Source organism: Saccopteryx leptura, chromosome 6 (assembly GCF_036850995.1).
Source record: "Saccopteryx leptura isolate mSacLep1 chromosome 6, mSacLep1_pri_phased_curated, whole genome shotgun sequence".
Taxonomy (NCBI): domain Eukaryota; kingdom Metazoa; phylum Chordata; class Mammalia; order Chiroptera; family Emballonuridae; genus Saccopteryx; species Saccopteryx leptura.
The window spans coordinates 34,393,858-34,418,430 of record NC_089508.1 but is presented as its reverse complement, the minus strand read 5'-3'; the positions used below and the strand labels follow the sequence as shown (position 1 = coordinate 34,418,430).

Here is a 24,573-nt window from a genome sequence, read left to right as displayed (position 1 = left end):
TTCTCTTTTTTTCTCATCCACCCTCTCAAAGTAGGGTTCTTTTGGTTGAGAGCAAATATCTTTAGGGGAGACCTGCTGAAATTCTACACTAAAGTGGTAGGTGCCACCTGTTGAAGTGTGAGTTTGACTCCTAATCATCTTAACACTGCAGAGAACATTATTTCCCTCCAACTCAATCTCGTTCTTTCCTAGTCCACTCATGCAGTCCCACCCCTCTGCAAATATTTCAGGGGATTTCATAAGATTCTAGTCTGTCATACCAGTATATGAACCATAAAGATCTATGCAGTTGTCTCTTTTCCTTGGTAGTGTCACTCTGATTCTTAGTCTGTATCTAAGTGGCATATTTTCTAGAGGTGAAAACAACAGGAGGCTCAGTTTATGTGAGAATAGATAAGACTTTTACTCATTTTGCTTCCATTGCTCTCCAGTATATTTAAAAATATGTTTTGGGGGAATAATTTATCTTTTTTTCTAGTTGTGGAAGTAGTTACTTGCCACTATATGCTGGTAAATTAGTTTTTTAAAAAGAAGAACAAAAGTTAGACCCATATGTTTACTCTCTTATATATCGCAGTTATATAAAGTCTGTGTGCTTAGCTTATTGGTTTGTTATTGAATATTAATACTTGTTGCTAGATTTACAAGGCCCCAAAATGATCAATATTGATGTTTGGAAAAACTGTATCCCAAGAGTCAGTTTAAATTTCAAAATTCATTTTGGTCAGCAGTAATTTAAGTAAAATGTAAACAAAAATTAATTTTCTTTTTCTTTCTCCTTTTCCTATATAGTGAGTGATAGTTGCTTCAGGAATCTTGCAGAAGACCGCAGTGGAATAAATCTCAAAGATCTCGTACAAGATCCTTCTTTGTGAGTATTAGTATTAATTATAATTAAGTTTATTGTGTGATTGTTTTTCAAAAGAGATGTAACTGAGAACTTATTTAAGGTTGAGCAATTTTTTATTTTCTAATAATTTGTTTTACATATAATGAAGCACATGGAACAGTTAAACAGAAGAGAAGCTATAGGATAGTTACTTTTTAAAAGTATAAAAGATTTTAGAAGAGGGGTAGTATTATAACTAATGATTGATTTTCAAGAGGTAGGGCTAATGGTTGATATGTTGCCAATACAGCAATAGATACCAAGCAGGGAAGATGATTAGTAGTTTATTTGCTTGGGAAGGAGAGATTGAATGTTTATACATGAATTTTAAGTTCTTTTTAAAATAATTTAACATTATTTGTAAGCCTAATTACAAATATAAAGTAATAATTTGAAAAAAATATTAAATATATTTCTAATATTTTACATTAGAGTGCTATACACAGCACAAGATTTTTGAAGAATTTTATAGGTTTCAATTTTTAATGTTCTTGCTTATGAGTCAATCCCATTCTTTATAAGCATGTACTTTAATATGATGTCACTTCCTATTTCATAAATCAATTCTTGCAATTGTATACTTACTGGAAATTATGCATGCTATCTTTTTTATAATTTATTTATTGAGATGAGGTGAGGCAGAGAGATAGATCCCCCCCACATGTCCCCCAACTAGGATCCACCCGGCAAGCCTACTAAGGGCGGCAATGCTCAGCCCATCTGAGGTGTTGCTTGGTGATCAACCGAGCTCTTCTTAGTGCCGGACGTGGAGGCTGTGGAGCCATCTCAGCACCATGGGCCAGCTCGCTCCAGTTGAGCCATGGCTGCAGGAGGGGATGACAGAAAGAAAGAGAAAGAGAAAAAGAGATAGAGAGAAGTGAGAGGGGGAGAGGTGGAGAAGTAGATGGTCACTTCTCCTGTATGCCGACCAGGAATCGAACCTGGATCATCCACATTACAGGCCAATGCTCTACCACTGAGCCAACCAACCAGAGCCACGTACTATCTTCTACATGAACATATCCTCCCAGGAAGATTACCTCTTATTGAAGAAAAATAAAAACAACATCCAAACTAGTAAAGCCCTGGGCAGCAGAGAAAAGAAAATTGAGTGCTGGCAGTGCTTTCTTTAATGGTGTATAATGCATTCAGTAGAATATATTTTAACAGAAAATCAGTCTTCCACATCACATGTAATCTACACTTCCAAAACTTTTGTAAGTAATTCATTGAGAATGTGAGGAATAAAAAAAAAAATGTTTTGAATCTGAAGGTTATTGATTCTTTAATGATTTTTTATTTATTTAAAAAATATGTAGTTACAAGATATTGAAAATGATTGAATATTGAAAGTTTTAATGTAAAGAGTTCAGAAATGAGTTTCTAAAACCAATTCTTTCAATTTTTTTCTTAATCTCTCTTTTCTTCTTTCAAAAGGATTGCCAGTAGTCTTTCTCCATGATTTTTATTCCAATGAAGATTGACAGTTGTCCTTTCAATTCTATAAATATTTAATTAGGAGTGTAATTAATCTCTGAATGTAAATATTCCTAGTAGATGAATATTGAATAATGTTTATTTGAATGAAGAGTTCTATTTTTCTTATGGATGTGAAAGGAAATGTTATAAATTTTTTTAAAGATTTCACCCATTTGAACAAATAAATAGTTCCATTATTATATTATTTTTAAGGTGTATTTTTGGTACAATGGGATTATATATCTGTTCAATGCAATCTTTGTGAAAAATAATGTGCCTATATGGACTTTAATGGTATAAAGGCTGAGGAGAATTATACTTCAATTGCAAATTATAATGAGTTGTTATATTTTGAGAGAATTACGAATTTCTTTCCAGAATGTGGAATAATAATATTCATTATGCAGCCTGTAACTAAATTCTAAATTTAATCTTAATGTTTTAAGAAATACTTATCTCAGATTACTATTCCATGGGATGGACAAAATACTTTAGAGTTTTCTGTTTTAAAACAGCCAAATATTATCTTTTTTATTATTTTTATTATATTTTTCTGAAGTGAGAAGTGACGAGGCATAGAAACATCTCCCCCCGCAAGTACCTGACTGGGATCTACCCAGCAAGCCCACCAAGGGCGATGCTCTGCCCATCTGGGGTGTTGCTCCATTGTGACTAGAGCCATTCTAGTGCCTGAGGTGGAAGCCATCAAGCCATTCTCAGTGCCTGGGCCAACTTTGCCCCAAGGGAGACTGGGCTGCGGGAGGGGAAGAGAGAGATAGAGAGGAAGGAAAGGGGGAAGGGTGGAGAAGCAGATGGATGCTTCTCCTGTGTGCTCTGGCTGGGAATCAAACCCAGGACTTCCGCACACCAGAGCGATGCACTACTACTGATCCAACTGGCCAGGGCCCACCAGATATTATCTTAATTTAGGATTATTCTCTTAACTTGGCATTAGTCTAGAATGTTAGAATTTAGTGAAAAGGAATTTTTTTTTGCTCTTGTAACTTGGATTTGGAAAGAACTTTTTCTTTATTAAGAATTATGAAAATTTACTATTAATGCCTCTAATTTATATTTTAGGAGTATATTTCTTAATTTTGTAAAAGACTGTAGGGAATGACATGCCAAATGTGAAAAACAGTCTACTTTATTCAGTTGTTATGATAAATAATTTATTCTGAGTTATTATTATATAGCAATATTTACTTAGTACATAACTCATCCATAAGGATTTTCTTAAGCCAGCTATCTCTTTTCTGTCCCAGACTCATGACATAAGTTTTTACTATTTATTCACTGATTCAGGTACAATTTGTGGTTCTATATGGAGTTGAATTATTTGTGGCAACACTGAGTTGGAAATATGTCAGAAATAACCTTTTTATAAAAATCCCCTTCTTAAAAAAAAAATCAATGGCATTTGATGAATACTCCAGACTAGTTTAAGGTTGTTAAAATTGCATGTTCATATTATTTTAATAAATGTCCCAAATTTTTAAAAATACCATTACAATATTGAATGATTGCTTTTTGTGTTAATATGCCTGGTAGATTTGTATTATGGCTCATGTACTTCAGCTGCTGATACTAAAAGGAATTGATGTGCAGAGAGAAATTGGGTATTTCAGTCACTAATGTTCTTAGAAAGGAAGACAATAAAGAAAGAAGTTAAAACCAGGCTGAGGAGAACCCATACTAAAGTGGTCACTATTGACACGCGTAGCAATACATAGCATGTCTTAATCAGATAAATGAGCAGGTACTGAATTTCTTTGAACAAAGAACAGAAATAAAACTGAGTCGTGTTTATGTGCTTGTGTGTCTGTGAATGAATGAGTGGAGTTTGAGAGGTTTACAGCTCCAGAGTAGACTGGAAAGGCAGAACCAAGACTGACTAATTCATACTCTAAATCTTGCCAAGCTACTGGAATAACATGAAAGGCCCTTGGTAATTTATCTATGCTGTATATAGTACATACCTCAAGATTTTGCTTTTATTGGAGTAAAGAAATTATTGGGATTGAATGATCTGAGTGAACTATATTGTGTGAACATGATGAAGGAAGGAGAAAATTATGAATCCCTAAGCAAGACTTTCTAGTTTAGGGGAGTTCCAGTCAAGATAGTGACATGGGTAAACAAGCTACTTGGATCCTCCCACAACCACATAAAAATTACAACTAAACTACAGAACAAGCATCATTCAGAACTGCCTGAAATCTAAACAGAAGTCTTCTAACTAAGAATATAAAGAAGAAGCCACATCAAGACTGGCAGGAGAGACTGATGTGCAGAAAGGGCCAGTCCCATATCCATGTATGGTGATAAAAAATAAGAAGGGGTATCTAGGCTGTGGAGGGGAGCCAGGGGTCCCAGCCCCAAACCAGAACCCCCAGCCCAGGGTTCCAGTGCTTACAAGAGTAGTCCTCATAACTTATGGTTGTATTCTCTCACAACCAGGATTGTGACTGAGACAGTTGGCAGCTGAAGTTTCATACATTCCTCTTAAACAGAGGTTCTCAACCTGTGGGTCGCGACCCCGGCGGGGGTCGAACAACCAAAACACAGGGGTCGCCTAAAGCCATCGGAAAATACATATTCGGAAATACATATTATAAATATGGAGGGAGGGAGGGAGGGAGGGAGGGAAGGAGGGAGGGAGGGAGGGAGGGAACCAACCAATATGATAAAATGACAGAAAACTTCTCTAACCTGGTGAAGGATATAGACATACAGAGAGTTCGAAACCAAATGATCTCAAAGAGACCCACACCAAGACACATCATAATTTTAATGCGAAAGTTTAAAGACAGAGAAGAGCAGCAAGAGAAAAGTGGTTAGTTACCTATATGGGAGCTCCCATCAGGCTGTCAGCTGATTTCTCAACAGAAATTTTACAGGCTAGAAAGGATTGACACGAAATATTTAAAGTGATGCAAAGCAAGGACCTAAAACCAAGATTACTCTACCCAGCAAAGCTGTCATTTAGAATCAAAGGACAGATAAAGAGCTTCCCAGACAAGAAAAAGCTTCATCACCACCAAACCTGTATTACATGGAATGTTAAAGGGTCTTCTTTGAGAAGAAATAAAAGATGCCATCTTTTGTTCATTCATTCTTCAGTGGACACAGGGTTGCTTTTACCTTTTGGCTATTGTGAATAATGTTGCTATGAACATGCTAATATCTCTTTGAGACCCTGCTTCCATTTCTTTGGTTATATACCTAGAAGCAGAATGGCTGTGTCATATGGCAATTCTGCTTTTTTTTGAATAACTACCATATTGTTTTTCCTAATGTCTATACTGTTCTCTAGTCCCACCAGCAATACACAAGAGTTCTAATTTCTCCAGTTCACCAACAGTCATTATTTTTTGTTTGTTTACTTGGTTTTTGTTTGTTGTTTTTCATTTGTTTGTTTTTGATAGTAGCCATCCTAATGAGTATAAGGTGATATGTTCTTGCTTTTTTTTTTAAATTTTGTTATTGATTTTAGAGAGAGGGGAGGGAGAGAGAGAGACATTGATTTGTTGTTCAACTTATTTATGCATTTATTGATTGATTCTTATATGTAGGTGCCCTGACTGGGGATTAAACCTGCAATTTTGGTGTATTGGAATGATGCTCCAACCAAATGAGCTGTCGGCCAGGGATTGGTATTTTTTTTTTCTTTTCTTTTTTTTTTTTTTTTGTATTTTTCTGAAGCTGGAAACGGGGAGGCAGTCAGACAGACTCCCGCATGCGCCCGATGGGGATCCACCCGGCACGCCCACCAGGGAGCGCTGCTCTGCCCATCCGGGGCATTGAGCTGCTGCAACCAGAGCCATTCTAGCGCCTGAGGCAGAGGCCATAGAGCCATCCTCAGCGCCTGGGCCAACTTTGCTCCAATGGAGCCTTGGCTGTGGGAAGGGAAGAGAGAGACAGAGAGGAAGGAGAAGGGGAGGGGTGGAGAAGCAGATAGGCGCTTCTCCTGTGTGCCCTGGCCAGGAATCGAACCCGGGACTTCCGCACGCCAGGCCGACGCTCTACCACTGAGCCAACCAGCCGGGGCCCAGGACTTGGTATTTTTCATTCAAGTTTTCTTCTTCACATCTTGTCTTCAATTATGATTTTGATGCAACTCATCTACAGAGTAAAGAAAAAGAAATGATATTTTTTATGTTTCATTATTATGATACTTTGGTATATTGTGATGTAAACCATATAAACCTATGGTACTTATTTAGTAAAGCAGAAACTGTTTTCACTGTTATTGTGAAGTTTATAAATAGGTCCATAGTAGTTTTGTAACAATATTATTTTAATTTATTTTCCTTAATTTGCATTATATTACTTGCTTTATTACTACTGCTCTTGTATCTCATTTAAAGGATTACTTTCAGGTAAAAAAAATATTTTTATTTTATTTTTTTTTATTGTTTTTATTTTTTTTGCATTTTTCTGAAGCTGGAAACAGGGAGAGACAGTCAGACAGACTCCCGCATGCGCCCGACCGGGATCCACCCGGCACGCCCACCAGGGGCGATGGTCTGCCCATCCTGGGCGTCGCCATGTTGCGACCAGAGCCACTCTAGTGCCTGAGGCAGAGGCCACAGAGCCATCCCCAGCGCCCGGGCCATCTTTGCTCCAATGGAGCCTTAGCTGTGGGAGGGGAAGAGAGAGACAGAGAGGAAGGCGCGGCGGAGGGGTGGAGAAGCAAATGGGCGCTTCTCCTGAGTGCCCTGGCCGGGAATCGAACCCGGGTCCTCTGCACGCTAGGCCAACGCTCTACCGCTGAGCCAACCGGCCAGGGCAAAAAAAAATTTTTTAAATTAGAAGATGCCAGATTGGAAATGCAGCATACTTTTAAAAAACAATAACTTGCTAGTTTACATGTTTTTTGATACTCTAGATCATTAGTGCTTGATAATAGTGTCTCATCTTTAAAAACAAGATAAAATTGATCAAAATAGTTGTTTCTGATTGTAAATTTCTTAGGCATTAACATTTTATTTACCTTTATGTACTTTTTTTTATTACCATTTTTGGTGGAAACTATTCTTTTCATGGTTCTGAAACACAGCTTTATCCACTTTAGTATACTTGGTTTCACACTACAATCTGAATGATATTTTGGTTCCTTGGATCATGGCATTAAATATGAAGGAAGGCAGGATTGTCATCTGGGAAGCAATCATATCTAAATATAGCTTGTACTTATCTGCTGGTATTAAAACAGGTTGCTATGGTGAATTGAATTTCTTAAAAATGCCAGTCAGCAGAGGATAAACAGTGATTTTTGAAGTGGTATTTTCCATAGAGCTGTACATTCTCATACTACATTTTCAGGTAGATGAATTTAGTTAAATTTTTAATCGTCCATTTATTAAATATCAAGTTAGAGTATTTTTGAGACCTTTCTTATTTATTGAACAAAATAGAAGAGTTCTTTTTATATCGTTATATTTTGTTATTCTGTAAATAAGTTGTATTTGGTGTGGAAATGCATTTTTCTAATGGCAGCATTTTAAACATTACTGATCATTTTTCTCTGTTGCTAAATCTAAGACATATCAAAGTTGTCTTGTGGATAATAATATCTAATTCTTTATCATTTTTATTCAGGTTCATTTTTAGTTTATATATTGTCTATAAAATGTATGTTGGGACAATGTAGCTTAATGTAGACTGATGTTATCATATTGTACAATGGTATTATTGTACTATGTTCTGTGTTAGAACGGCAAATTCAAACATTTCAAATTTTATTTTACTTTTAGAAGATGTTCCTCATTTCTATCATTGCATACATTCCTGAGAATGGATGTGTAATTTTTTTGAGAGTTCATTTGTTTTTTAATTTACTTAATTGAAAATCTGTAATAGATACTTATTTGAAGTTTTTCAGCATTTAAATTTAACAGACATTATTCTTAAAATCAAGGAACATGATTGAAGATGGACAGTATCTAAGTTGTCCACTTGAGACATATAGGTGACCAATCCAGTATTAAAAATTTTTAATGAAATAAATAAATAATGTATTATTTTAATTAGTTGACTTTTACATTTTCAGGATACAGAAACCTAAGTCAAATTAGCTTAAACAGCAACATGGAACTTGATTGGCTTATGTAACTAAGTAGTACCTCTCATGCAATCATGAAAGAACATTAGAAACCAGGACAGGATTAGGAACCTCAAAGAAGAGAATTAAGGAGTTTGTGTAACTGCTATTATCTTTTTGGTCTGTTTTTGGCTTTAGTCTCACTTATTGCAGTCAAGCTGTATCCATGAAACCAGGATAATGACTAATTTACTCTAATTTCCTTCTTTCTAGCTCCCTGGTTTCTCTTCACTTTCCCAACTCTAAAACACATAATCCCTTGAAAGGGTTCTAATTTAGTTAATCGGTACCATAGCCAATCACTGTGTCCAGGGGTATAGGCTATATTAATTAAGTAGTCATAGGACAAATGCCTATGTCTAGAATAGTAAAATATCTTAATTAAATGGGGCAGGGTAGTTCCCAAAAAAGAACGATAAAACCAAGAGATGTATGCTGTACTGATTCTCACTTGTTAATTTAAGGAAGAACTAATACTTGTCAAGAAATGTTGTTACTTAGCGTAGAACATCTTGCTTGCCTGAGCATAGTATCTCAATTAGATAAGTATTGGTAGTAATATCTGTATTCATTTTAAAGGACTATGAAATTCAATTAATTGATAATAGTTGTTCCCTACTTGCTGATATTATTTATTGACTGTATAACACACACACATAAATGTGAAAAGACTGAGATGAATTTATTTCTTTAATTTCATCTAGATAGACAGCAAGTGGAAGGTTATTTCTGTTTTTCCATCTTTCTTTCTTAAGTATAAACCCTAAGTTTAAGGCATCCATGTTTCTTAAAAAGAGGAACTTAACCATTATAAATCATAAAGGGAAGTGGAGTAAAAGATTCTCATTTATAATTTCATTATAATACCTTCCCTGAGGAATATTATTATAGAGGCATATAAAAGTTTAATGGGAACACTGATCAAGTATTTCAAGAAGAGGTGATCCTTGAAATGAAGCTTTTGTTAAAAAAAAAAGAAGGGAAGGAGGAGAGAGAGATTGAGAGATTAAGAGGAGAATGAAAACTCCATAAGTATATCATATGGCTTAGAAATCCAGTTTAGCTGAATATGAATAAGCATCTAGGAGGTTAAAACTGATTAAAACAAAATTTTGATATCCATGTAATTCATTAATCCAAAATACATTGACACATCTGACATTGATGCTCAGAGTCAAAAATGGTGATTTTATTGTTTACTTATATTAGTTTTAGAATGCTATGCTAACAAATCTCCACAAATTTACTGAATTAAAGCAACACACATTTATTACCTTTTAGTTTCCATGATTCAGGATTTGGGGCACAGTTTAACTGGATCCTCTGCTCAGTTGCCCAAGATTCCAATCTAGATATTGACTGGGTTGCATTTTTATCTGGAGAGTTGACTGGGTGTAAAGCCAGTAGCCACAGCCGCCTGGCCCATGCAGGTTTGCATTTGATTCAGACAGATGGTAATGAAACAATAGAGTCAAGAACTCGTGGGCCATTACATTTAATTCTAGCTTGTACCCGGTGGGCGAGAAATACACACAGTGGGAAAACACTTCCCTTTCCATTCAGGGCCCCCAAAGCCACTGACTCATCTGAGTTTCCTAGAACCAAAGGTTTCTACCTCACCAGCCTTATTCACCTCTGTTCCCCATCTCCTTCTCTCTACACAAACTCTGGACAAACTGGCTTCTCCTTCAGCCCTCCACTGGCTGCCTTCTCTCCTGCAATGCTAATTTCAGGAACCAAGAGAGAGTCCCTACTCTGCCCCATTTTATAGTGTAGAAATCAAAACCTTTAAGCCAATATACAAATAAGGAAGTCTCTGATACAAAGTCACTTATCTGAGGTATAAATGGGATTCCTCATGAGAATGCACCACCCCACATCATGCTACAGTCAAGGGCAGGGGTCCCCAAACTACAGCCCGCAGGCCACATGCACCCCCCTGAGGCCATTTGTCCGGCCCCTGGTGCACTTCCAGAAGGGGCATCTCTTTCATTGGTGGTCAGTGCCCCAAAGCACAGCGTCACTCACGTACAGTACTACTTCCGGTGATACAGGACGCTCACGTCATGGCTCCAGAAGTGCGTCATATCACTTGTTACGGCTAGCAGTGACAAATATGGAACCGGACATTGACCATCTCATTAGCCAAAAGCAGGCCCATAGTTCCCATTGAAATACTGGTCAGTTTGTTGATTTAAATTTACTTGTTCTTTGTTTTAAATATTGTATTTGTTCTCGTTTTATTTTTTTACTTTAAAATAAGATATGTGCAGTGTGCATAGAGATTTGTTCATATATATATATATATATATATATATATAAATTTTTTTTTTGTTTTTTGTATTTTTCTGAAGCTAGAAACCGGGAGAGACAGTCAGACAGACTCCCGCATGCGCCCGACCGGGATCCACCCGGCACACCCACCAGGGGGCGACGCTCTGCCCACCAGGGGGCGATGCTCTGCCCCTCCGGGGCATCGCTCTGCCACGACCAGAGCCACTCTAGCGCCTGGGGCAGAGGCCAAGGAGCCATCCCCAGTGCCTGGGCCATCTTTGCTCCAATGGAGCCTCGGCTGCGGGAGGGGAAGAGAGAGACAGAGAGGAAGGAGTGGGGTAGGGGTGGAGAAGCAAATGGGCGCTTCTCCTATGTGCCCTGGCCAGGAATCGAACCCGGGACTTCCACACGCCAGGCCAACGCTCTACCACTGACCCAACCGGCCAGGGCCCATAGTTTTTTTTTATAGTCCGGCCCTCCAATGGTCTGAGGGACAGTGAACTGGCCCCCTGTGTAAAAAGTTTGGGGACCCCTGGTCAAGGGTGTGGAGAGAAGCTTAGTTTTGAAAAGATTTTAGTATTAAAAGGGCGGGAAAGGCTTAGTCTTAAAACTAAGCCTTAGGCTATAATGACTTTGCCAGCTTACAGCCTGTCTCCCACACCCAATGCAAACTATAAGTGAGCAAACATATATATCATATTTACAAACTATTTGACTGACACTGGGAAAGAATTGCTTCAAACTAATTGAAGTTGTTAAATACCCTGTTTTTGCTGGGTTTTGGCTGGTTTCCACCCACAGCTCCCATCATCTTTGCCATATAATGTCACCTAATCATGGAAGTAAACTTTTGGCTAAAAACAAGTCACAGATTACACCCACATTCAAGGGGATTACACAAAAGTGTGAACACCAGTGTGGGGCAAACAGCTGTGTTAGGCTTGCTTGCTTGTACTTGGCATGATTAGTGCATGAGCACGTGGCAAAGCCACATGTGTTTGTAGCCTATAGAAAGCTACAGTTACTTTCCCTCAGCGTGGATCTCTTGCCTGCCACTGTGAGGGGCAGTTTTCCCATCTGCTTGCCCACTATTGTGAGAATTTAATAAACGGGAATGGCCTAATGCTCTGGCTTCACAGTTCCTCTACCGTCTGCCCCAATCCAATGTGAACCTGCATGGCCTCGACCACTGGCATTACAACCAGGATGTGGGAATTGTTGGGGATCACCTCAGGGTCTATCAGTCACAACACTTTTGAAATGTTCCTTCCTAATTGGAAGTTATATTCAATTATGTAGTTTAATCCTATCAATTTAGAGATATAAAAACTAAAGTTCAACTAAGTGTGATTTATCTAAAGTAATAGGCCACCTAACAATCAGGTTTTGTGCTCTTTCCATTTACACCTCAGCTTTGACTTCCTTGGTTTTGGTGTCACATTTATTGGTTTTTAAATTAAATTTTTTTTTCAGTTTTATCGAGATATAATTGATATACATCACTGTATAAATTTAAGATGTCCAGCACAATGACTTCACATTTGGTTTTAATTTGTGTTACAAAGTTTATTTAAAAATATGATGACTTACATTACTGGCCACGTAGGCGCTGACATTAAAATGTCTGAAAGTATTTTTTTCTGTATGGTCGATAAGAGTATGATTTATGATTATTTACTTGTTCTCTAACCATATATATTTTATTTTCTCAGTTTTCAGTTTTTGTGAGGTGGAGGTAAAATAGAATTTTTGTTACCTTTGGTTTTGTTTTATGTTGTTACCTGAGGAGTGAGACTACAGAAACTAAAAGTGAGACTGAAAGTGAGATTTAACACCTGCAAGAAGAAAAGCCTCAACTGAGTCCTCCTCTCTGAACGCTTCTGTGGGTTATGTTGGTAGAGAATTGCTGGCTGTGGGTTAGGAAAAACAATCAAACAGGCAGGTAAAGAAGTTTGCTAAGTATGCTTCCCTAATGAGCTTTTTATGAAACACCTGCTTATGACTCAGCCCAATTAGAAAGAAAATGAAAACAGAAAAGCTAGGGGACACTATTTGTTTCTTTTTTAGCTGTTTTGAAAGTTTAAAAATTTGAAAATACTATTTTTTTGAGGGATTATGCAGAATTAAATTACCTCTACTCAGCAGGGAAAATTTCCATAATATTAGACTTTGGGGCAGCAGTTTCAAGGAAGCCAGCCACCCAGCTCCTTCTGTTCTCTCCTACCTAAACAGTGTCATAAATGATAATTACCTATATATATATATATATATATATATATATATAACCCATATATATATATAATATATATATATATATATTTGCTCTCTGAGATAAATACAAATGAAGTTTAGGGGGAAGCTTGATTTTTAAGTTTAGGGTAACCCATTTAGGAAGGAAGGTTGGTTGAGCGTGGGTATTTTCCTCCTGGAGCCCTCTATGATCGATCCTATGTGCTCCTTTTACGTATTAGCTCAGCACCTGTCATAGCTTTTATCTGTATTATATTATCATTGTCTCTGTACTGCCTATATTTCTCAATGGAACATAGCCTCCTTAAGGGCAGAGACTAAGTTCATTTTTAATGTAGCATCACTCCTATTTACCATAGTACTTAATAGTAAGCTGTTGGGAAAACAGCTGTGTTAGGCTTGCTCACTAGAACTTTGCATGATTAGTGCATGAGCACGTGGCAAAGCCACATGTGTAAGACTATGAGTTCTTTCCCTTGGCACAGATTGCTTGCCCACCACTGCAAGGGGCCGTTTTGGTAGATGGCTTGCCCACCATCACAAGGGGGGCAGTTTTCTGGTTTGCTCACCCCCTGCTGTGAGAAGAGGTTTTCCCCTGCCTGTTTGCTTGCCTGCCATTGTGAGACTCGAATAAATAGGAATAGCCCAGTGCTTTCTGGCTCTGCAGTTCCTCTACCATCTGCCTGAATTCAATGTGAACCTGCCTGGCCTTGGCACCAGCATTATCTAGGCCCACCAGAAATATTCCTAAAAAAGATGAATGAATGATTCATTCACATGTGGTTTAGTGACTGAATATGTATTTGGATAACAGAGCAAATAAGAGAGTAACAAACTCAATGTATGGTGAACATACACTGGCAAAACCTGCCTTTTTCCCTACTCTTCACACAGTTCTGATTCTAATATTCAGCCTTTGTTGGAGTTATTCAATACAAAAATTTACTCTCAAGTAACTTGATGGCTGTATTTAAACTTTGATCAACACAGGTTCTATATGCAACCTCAGCATCTTTGTGTGTATGAGATAATGGGAGACCTAACTCCAGGAGCAAAATGAAATGATGACCTCACTAATCCCCATGGTTTGTATTTATATGTACATACTGCTCAGAATACTGAGAACAGATATAACCAAGAAAGGATTCCATTATTTCCTAGTGAAATCAAGGAAGACCCCTGAAAACATTTTTAAAGTATATTTTTCTGAGCAGTTCACTTTCAGAAAAACTTTTATAGCATAATTTTGGAGGAGGAAAAAGTATTTTGAGTAATTCAGTCCTAAATTATCTTATTTCTTAAAGACAGTTAATTTAAAGTTAAGATGATATTTTCTTTTTTCTCTTTAAAGTTCTATCTTATCACTCCCTCTTTTATAAACCACTAAGAGCATGGTCACACTGGAAAAATAAATGAGTTGCAGGGTATGGGATGAGATGACATTTGTATTCTGGTCAGAATTTTACTTAGCCACCTGGCATTGAATAAAAATTCTTACAGTTTAGATTGGAAGTAACATAATACTAAGTCTTGACGCTTTTTAAAATCCTAAATAAATTAAATGTAATTAGGATACTTTAAAATGCTTAGTTTAAAACATTCTCTTTTACTCTATCATTAGGCCATGAGTTTAGGAAAAAAAAAATAGCCAGTGTATATCTGAGTACCTACTGTGTCTCACTTAATATGGTAGGACCTCAAAATAATGGTGAATAAAGTAGGCGTAGTCCTTGTAATAATTTTTGTGACCATGTAATAAAATGGAACTCAGTTTACTCTTTTTGCTACCAAGATAGATCTGTAAAAGTGTTTTAGATTTGACCTGGCTGTCACTGAGGAGATTGAAACTAGCTCAAATTATGTTTGTTATACTTCTAATTCAGTGGTCGGCAAACCATGGCTCGCAAGCCACATGCACTCTTTGGCCCCTTGAATGCGGCTCTTTGGCCAGCTTAGGAGTACCCTAATTAAGTTAATAACCATGTACCTACCCATATAGTTTAAGTGTTAAAAATTTGGCTCTCAAAAGAAATTTTAGTCGTCGTTCTGTTGATATTTGGCTCTGTTGACTAATGAGTTTGCCAACCACTGTTAAATTTTTTGTGAATTTATAATTTTTTTTTTTAAGGAAGCAGGGAGTGAATAGGTAGCCTAATCAGATATATTACCCTCCTTTCATAGGGATCTGTTAAAATTTTTTTAAAGTTTTAATTTTTATCGAGATGTAAATCACATACCATATAGTATATCCATTTAAGGTGTACACTTTAATGGTTTTTAGTATATTCACAAATTTGTCCAATAAACATTATCAATTCAGAATATTTCATTGCCCCAGAAAAAACCTGAATTGTTAGCAGCCACTCCCCATTTTCTCCCATCTTCCCTCTCCTAAGCAACCATTAATCAACTTACTCATTGTGTCCATATAGCTGCCTATTTTGATATTTTGCAAAAATAAAATCATTCAAAATATATTGTGACTGATTTCTTTCATTGAGCAAAGTATTTTAAAATTCATCCATTTTGTAGGCATATATCAGTATTTTGTTATTTTTTATTGCCAAAGAGTATTCCATTGTGTGGATATACTAAATATATTTGTTTATCCATTTATCCATTAACAGGCATTTGGGTTTTCCCACTTTTTTGATATTATGAATAATACTGCTGTGAGCATTCTTTTGTATTTTTATTTTTTGAAAGAGAGGAAGGGGAGAAGGGAAGGAGGGAAAGAGAGAGAGAGAGAGAGAAAGTGTCAACTCATTTTTTCACTTAGTTTGTATCCCATTGATTTTCTCATATGTGCCCTTACCCGGTCTCGAATCAGTGACCTTGGGGTCATGACAGTGCTCTCAGGATCAAACTGTTGCCATTGGAAGCACCCTAGAGATGGGTGACCCTGGGCTTGAGCTAGGTGACCCTAGAATCCAGCTGGTGACCCTGGGATCCAGCCAGCAACCCTGGGATTGAACTGGTGAACTCAGTGCTCTAGGAGGATGCTCTATCCACTGTGCCCCTGGCCAGAGCTGTGAGCATTCTTTTAAAGTTTATGTATGGAAGTATGTTTTATTTATTTATTTATTTATTTATTTATTTATTTATTTATTTATTTATTTTCATATATCGCAAGGGGTGGAATTTTTGGTCATGTGGTAACTTAATATTTACTATTTTAAGGAAGGGTCAAAATCTTTTCTGAAGTGATTGATCCCTCTTTTTCCCCCCAATTTTTTAATACATAATTTAAAATGTACTATCTTAATATTTTAGTGTGTATTTCAGTGATGAGTACATTCTTATTGTTGTGAAATTATCACCATCATCAACTCCAGAATGTTTTCATCTTCCCCAAATGAAATCTGTACTTGTTAAACACTAACTCCTATTCTGTGCTCCTCTCCAGTTCCCAGAAATTGCTCCTGGCAAAAGCTACTTTCCGTCTCTATGAATTTGACTACTCCAGAAACCTTATATAAGTAGAACCATATGATTGGTTTTTTTTGACTAGTTTATTTCATTTAGCCTATTGTCTTTAGAGTTCATCTGTTTGTAGTGTATGTCAATTTTTTCATTTCAGAGCTAAATAATATTACATTGTATGTATATACTACATTTTGATTGTCATTTCATCTGTTTATGGACAAGGGTTTCTTCCACATTTAGTTATTGTGAATAAAGTGGCTGTGAGCATTGCTGTACAAATATCTGTTAAAGACCCTGTTTTCAATTTATGTGGATATGTACCTAGAATTAAAAATGCAGATCCTATGGCTCAGCGGTAGAGCATCGGCCTGGCGTGCGGGGGACCCGGGTTCGATTCCCGGCCAGGGCACATAGGAGAAGCGCCCATTTGCTTCTCCACCCCCACCCCCACCCTCCTTCCTCTCTGTCTCTCTCTTCCCCTCCCGCAGCCAAGGCTCCATTGGAGCAAAGATGGCCCGGGCGCTGGGGATGGCTCCTTGGCCTCTGCCCCAGGCGCTAGAGTGGCTCTGGTCGCGGCAGAGCGACGCCCCAGAGGGGCAGAGCATCGCCCTGGTGGGCAGAGCGTCGCCCCTGGTGGGCGTGCCAGGTGGATCCCGGTTGGGCGCATGCGGGAGTCTGTCTGACTGTCTCTCCCCGTTTCCAGCTTCAAATAAAATAAAATAAAATAAAAATGCAGATCCTATAGTAATTCTGTTTTAAAATTTTTGAGGACCCACCATACTGTTTTCCACAGTGGATGTAAGCTTGAAGAAATCATTTTAACATTTCTTGTGAGTCACTCTGGTAGTAATAAACTCCTTCATTTGGTTTGTCTGGAAAACCCTTTATCTCTATTTCAATTCTGAATGTCTGGCTGGGTAGAGTATTCTTGTTTGGCAGTTTCTTTCTTTCCTCACTTTGAGTGTATTATGCCACTCCCTTCTGACCTGCAAAGTTTCTGCTTAAAAATCTGCTCATGGTCTTATAGGTTTTTCTTGTATATGAAAAATTCTTTTTCTATTGCTGTTTTTAAGATTCTCTTCTTATCTTTAAGTTTTGGCAGTATAATTATAATTAGTTTTGGTGTAGGTCTCTTTGGAAGTCTTTGGGCTTCCTGGTCTACATTTTTCCCCCCTCAATGTTGAGGAAGTGTTCAGTCATTATTTCTTTTAATAAGCTTTCTTCCCCTTTCTCTTCTCCTTCTGGGACCTCTACTATACATATATGGTATGATTGATGGTGTCTCATAAATCTCTTAAGCTGTCTTTATTCTTTTTCTTTTTTCTTTTTACTCCTTTGATTGGTTGGATGAATTCCACTGCCTAATCTTCAAGTATGCTTATCCTTTCTTCCACCTTCTATATTCTGATGTTGAACCTGGCTGTAGAATTTTTCAGTTCAGTTTTTGTATTCAACTCTGTTATCTGCTTGGTATTTTTCTTATATTTTCCCTTTGTTAAAATTTTCACTTTGTTTATGCATTGTTCTCCTCACCTCAGTGAGGAGTCTTTATGACCATGATTTTGAACTCTTTATTAGGTTAATCACTTTTCTACATTTTATTAGTCTGTTTCTAGAGTTTTATCTCACTCTTATGTTTGGAATATATTCTTTTGTATCTTCATTTTTCTTGATTCTTGGTGTTGGTTCAAATAAAATAGATAAAATAGCCACCTCTCCTATTTAATAGAGTGGTCTTATTGGAGGTGAACTTTTTCAGTTAGGCCAGTGTGAGCCTTTTCTCTTAAACCTTTGTGATTGTTTAAGCCACCGTCTCCATTTTTAGTGGCTTCCATTAGTTGAGGGTGTCTATTTTTCTTTAGAGGAAAAAGTGAGAGAATGAGATGATTGAATGAATGTAACTGTAAGCTTTTGAATAGAAACACTTAGCCACCATAAATCCAACTAATATTTTCATTTTTGCCACAAATACTAGACTTCCATATAGGATGAGAAATAAAATATTTTACAACTAAGAGTCAATGAAAAAATTGTATTTGTAATTAAGATTTAGGGGGGAAATCTGACAGTAATACATGTAGGCATGTTGTGATTTTATTGTTTAGATTGCATTTCCTTATTATAATCTGATTTTTATATGTTTTTCTGTATTTACTAAATTATTGCTCTTGGACAGTTCTCTAGGATTCTTGCAAGCTTGAAGTTTCTTACATCTTTTTAAAAAATTTGTACTTATGCAAATTCTTACATTTAATTGTTCATTTTAGGGGGGAAAAACAAAGGTCCACTTAAATATATTTTTCTCATGTATTTTAATTTGTTTTTTTTATTATTATTAATTTTAATGGGTGACATTGATAAATCAGGGTACATATGTTCAGAGAAAACATCTCCAGGTTATTTTGACATTTGGTTATGTTGCATACCCATCACTAAGTCAAACTGTCTTCAGTCACCTTCTATCTGGTTTCTTTGTGCCCCTCCCCTCCCCGCCTGTCCTCCCCACCCTCAGCTTTTTATAGTATAAAATATGTGATCATGAAGCTACGAAAGGGTACACACACACACAAGGACTCTGCCCTACCCTGTCCAGCTAGCACATATGAATGTGCACACACACACACACACACACACACATAAGCAAATGTGAATGTATGGGTACATACACACATGTATATATCTTTATAATTATATATATGTATGTATATATATATGTGTGCATGTACTTAATATACATTTGAGTAAAAATACACACATACTTACTAACACTTTGAGTAATGAGTTTTTTTCAACAAATGAAATTAGTTCAAGTTCCAGTTTTATTAACTTAAAATCATGTTTATTTGATAACCAATTTATGGAAACAAGAAGAACATACATTTGCCTTTTTTTAATGTTGCCTTACACATGTACAATCATACTCTGGATGGTCAGGAGGCACGAGGACATACATGAACATTTGTACTACTCAAAGTGTTAATAAATGTATACTTTAACACATGTTTTTTATTTAATATATTTCAAAGATCTTTTAGTATTAGCATAAACAGACCTATCTTTCTTTAACAGCTGCATTGCATTTTGTTCTATGGATATAATTCAATTAGTCCTTTGGATATCCAAATAACTGTGGGTCATCTGGATATGTTCAATCTTTGCTACTCAGATATTGATATAATAAAAATGTTTGTCCTCATGCTGTATTTCTCACATGTGCAAGTATGGAACTTTAAGGAGGTATTCTTGAAAGTAGTTTGTGATTAAAGAATTTGTAATCAAAGTGTACTTTGAAATGTTAGTAAGATTACAGTTGAATCCCTTACCAGAATTTTAGTTTTCCCTGCAGTTCATCTCAGAAGGTTCATAATGTTCATTATTGGAAGGCAACATTTTATTCAGTCTTAAGCCAGTTTTGCTCTATTTACCATAAACTCCAGCAGTGTAATTTTGGACTCCATCTTTGTCAAGGTGGTTAGTGAACTGCAGTAGAGTAGGTGTCAGGCAGTTTATTGGTAATCTAAACATAAAATTAATTTATCATTTCCAACAACTTCATGTCTAAAGAGAAATGAGACATTAAAACAAAATTATATGTTTTGAAATATTATTGACTAGAAAATTAGATGTGTATTGGTGGGCTCCATAAAACCAGTCTACTGAAAAACTTCTAAAATAAAATCATGTCTTAAAAAGTAAATAAGAATGTGCTTTAAAATAAAGCTAAACAATTTTTTTAAGTGAGAGGAAGGCAGATAGAGATTAATTCCCACCTGCACCCTAACCAGTATCTACCCAGCAACCCCTGTCTGGGACCAATGCTCTAATCAACCGAGCTATCCTCGGTTGGCTGAGGCTTACGCTCAGACCGACTAAGCTGTTCTCAGCGCCCAGGGCCAATGCTTGAACTAGTGGAGCAACTGGCTGTGGGAAGAGAAGGGGAAAAAAAGGGGTGGGAGGGGGAAGGGAAGCAGATGGCCACTTCTCTTGTGTGCCCTGACCAGAATCAAACCTGGGACATCCGTACGCCAAGCCGATGTTCTATTCCCTAAGCCAATAATTGGCCAGAGCCTAAATATTTTATATATACTCTCTCAAGATAATAAAAGGTGACAGAATCAGAATAATTATTTTTTTGTACATATACACATGCTTTAAACAGTTTTTAGCCACATTAAAAGTGTAATTTTAAAATAGCTTTTTTATTTTTTTAAATAAATTGCCTGTAATCTTCAAACAGTATTGAAATGTTTAAATATTTTAGGTTAAATACTTTTACAGTGGTATTTTTTTTCCTGAAGTTGGAAACGGGGAGGCAGACAGACTCCTGCATGTGCCGACCAGGATCCACCTGGCACGCCCACCAGGGGGCGATGCTCTGACCATCTGGGGCATCGCTCTGTTGCAACCAGAGCCACTCTAATGCCTGAGGCAGAGGCCACAGAGCCATCCTCAGCTCCCTGGCCAACTTTGCTCCAATGGAGCCTTGGCTGCTCAAGGGGAAGAGAGAGACAGAGAGGAAGGAGAGGGGCAGGGATTCCTGTGTGCCCTGGCCAGGAATCGAACCCGGGACTCCTGCACGCCAGGCCGATGGTCTACCACTGAGCCAACCGGCCATGGCCTACAGTGGTATCTTCTTTTTGCTCTATTCAGAATTCCTTCCTTTTACCTTTTAGTTTTTAAACTCTTTAACTTGTGTCTATAGTTCTTTGCAATGTTTCACCATAGTAAGGTGTTGGAAAATGTAGGCCTTCTCAATTTTATTTAGTTTTGTGCAAATTATAAATATATTTATTTCATTTGAAAATGGGTAAGCATATAATGGTGTTTAATCTCTAAAGTTTTATAAATATTTTGAGAGATCATACAGTAGTGTAATATTACCTCATTATAGATCTGAAAATTCTGTTATTTTAATACCACTTTCCTGTAGTTCACAAGCATTGAACCACATTCAGAGGCAGTCAGCAACATTTTCTTGGGCACTCATTTATAGGAGAAAATAACTCCCTTTAAAGGAAACAGATGTTTTACATGTTTAATACTTTCAATATGTAACAACATATAAGGAAATATAAATAAATTTAAATATTTTGTAATTTACTGGCTTGGAAGGAAGTCTTTTCTGCTACCTTTTAAATTTAATACTTGAGGACCTGTGAATTAAACTGGCAGAGATTAGTGAGAAAAAAACAGCTTTAATCATATATGTATGTACAGGATTCATAAAAAAATGTGACTACTCAAACTGGTGTTAGAATTTGTGGGTTTTTATATACCATCTCAATAGGGAAAAGGGAAGGAAAGAAGAGAGAGGGAACAAGTGACTTTTAGAAGATGTGGATAGAGGTCATTCATGGTATAACACATGACTTTCTGGGAAGATAAACTGACCCTTACGAGACTAGGTGAGAGATAGGATTGTTGTGACAATGTCTGTTTTGGTGTGCTGCCTCCTCCTTCTCTGAGAAGATTAGAGTTGTTCCCTAGGAGATTTATGACAATTGAGGGTTTTTTTAGCCTCTTTTTACAGATTCTCATTTTAGGCAGAGAATCTTTTATATGAATTCCCATATAAAAGAAAGTAATGGGAAACTGTGTTGGAGGAAGGGACTTTGAATGAAAAAGGAGGAAAATGTTTGAGCAGGAAAGGCATGTTTAGAGTTGTCATTTATTATAAGGATGATTGAAAGTAGTGTGTATGAAATAGACTGGATCAGAAAAACATGGAAATTATATACTTTACATTCTACTCCCATAAATCACTCTGGATTCTAAGTTACTCTTATTTCAAAAGTTAATTGATAACTTTATATTAAATTGTTGAAATGCTAAAATTACTAATACAACTACAAATATATGCCACATAGATTCCAGTTGTCAGTCATTTAATAAGTTGTTCCTCTTTGTTTATAAATCCAGAATGTATTCAGGGTTTGGAGTCTGAGAAGTCTCTTTAATTCCTAAACACTTTACATATTATATGAGCTGTGTTTAAGTGAATCTAATCTTAGTGTGTGCATCATCACATTTCAGAAGCTGTTAGGTCGTGATATGTTATTTTCACATATATATGAGTAAAAAAAATAGCACTTATATGTATAAATTTTCTTTTTGAGGCGTTTGACAAATATTATTTCTCCCTATATTTTATGCTCCCTTTATTTTATTTTATATACTTCCAAAATTTTATTATCATCCTTTATACTTTACTGTTTTAGTTTTTCCATAGCCAACTTAATCAGATCTCCCCCCCTCTGCCCTCAGGTAGAACATTTATTAAGGAAATGAATGATAAATGGTGGAGTAGTATTTGGGAAAATAATTGACATATGGAGGCAGAATAGTACAAAAGTTAAGAGCTCAGATCCTAACTTAACAATCTGGATTGAAATAGTATGTTTTCTACTTAACAGGGCTTCTTAACCACTGTTCTCAACTTCCACAACTGTAAAATTGAGATGATATTCTTACCTACCACATTATTTAGGGCTTATTATAAAGCTTAAGTGAGATAATACAAGTGAAACTCTTATAGCAGATTCTATTAAACAGAAAGCACTCTATAACTTCTAATAATCATTGTTTTATCTCATGATTTTTAAATAATCTGAGAAAGCACTATACATACTTTAATAGAGTAGTTCTCAAACTTTATTGGGAAAGTTTTATTGTACACATGCTAATAATTTGTTGTTATATATTGATAGGTCATAGCTGAGAGAGTCTGACCTATTAAAATAGGGATATAATGCAGAAATTTGCATTTAAAGAATCGTCACAAGTAAACCTATTAAAGGATACATTTTCTGAAAATTTTCTTAAGTTTCAGAAAATGTAACAGTCACACTATTATAAAGTTGATGCTTGGATATTACTAGTTGCCATGTAAACCAACTTTTGAAATAAATTTGATATTTTTATGAAAAGTTATAAAAATGTTAATTCCATTGTTGAGCATTATTCCTAAGGAAATAATGTAAAAAGTTATTAGTTTACCTTTATTTCTAAAAATTTGATGTCAGATATGACAATATGTAAGTATGGGTCACTATCTAATTTGTTTTTTATCTGTCAGGTGGATCATTACATAATTATTATAATTTATAATTACATATATTATAGTATCATAGTGAAATATATAGAAAACTAAAAAGCATAGTTTCTTTTTATATAACCTATATAAAACTACATAAAAACTTTATTTTTATGATTACTACATTTGCAGTTCTTTAAAAAGATAACTAGCAAGTATAGGAAGAATGAAAAAATTGTGTTTAAATTTAAAATCATTGGCCTAGGATTAATTAAAAAGGGAGAAGCTACCAGTTTGAAACCCTGGGCTTGCCTGGTCAAGGCACAGAAGGGTTGATGCTTCCTGTTCCTCCCTACCCCTCTCTCTCCTCTCTCTCTTTCTCTCTAAAATGAATAAATATTGAATAAAATCATTTTAAAAAGGGAGAAACTATACATATGAACCTATTATAAACTACATAATGTGTGAATTAAATTTAATTATTTACCCTTTTAGATTCACCTTTCTTTGTATTGTATAGCATCTCCCAAGACAAACCAAAACAAAACAGAACTTACAAGTTTTACTATAAACCAGTCTTCTAACAAATTCAGGAGAGTTGGATCCTTTCTAGTCTATTTGTTGAGTAGAGCCCTGACTCCAGTGACCCTTCTGACTCTCACAGAAAAAAAAAATGTATTTATTATCAATGTAATTCTAGTATATGTGCTGCTGAAGTGAGCACACAACACAATTCTAGAACATTTCAGTAAGGGTTATTAGTAATTGCTTTCTGCTTGTCTGCTGGCATATTAAAAGAGAGCTGGCAGGCATTAGTCAAGGATATGACATTATATACATGCATACATATATACATATGTACCATAAACCAAAACACAGCCAGTAAGTTAATAATAAAAACATATGTACCATAAACCAAAACACAGCCAGAATTTGTTCTGACTCCTTGCTGATATCTTTTAGTAGAAAATTAATCAATCAATTTAATGAGAATTTTTATGACAAATAATAAAACAGAAAATAGGGTATTAGATGATAAAAGAAAAGTTCTGTTTTCTGTTAGTGAGTTTTTTGTTTACTCTTTTGTGTGACAGTTTCAGTCTTAAGATATTTCTA

The 24,573-nt window shown here is 36.1% G+C and overlaps 1 protein-coding gene across 8 annotated transcripts in view; it reads left to right on the top strand.

The window, feature by feature from the left end:
• The window catches only part of GPHN (gephyrin), a 509,895-nt gene that overhangs the window by 95,906 nt on the left and 389,416 nt on the right, over positions 1 to 24,573 (top strand). For all 8 annotated transcript variants that reach the window (XM_066388097.1, XM_066388096.1, XM_066388095.1 and 5 more), the window contains exon 2: positions 793 to 871. In XM_066388097.1, the coding sequence (XP_066244194.1) occupies positions 793 to 871 (79 nt within the window). The remainder of the gene's footprint in view (positions 1 to 792; positions 872 to 24,573) is intronic.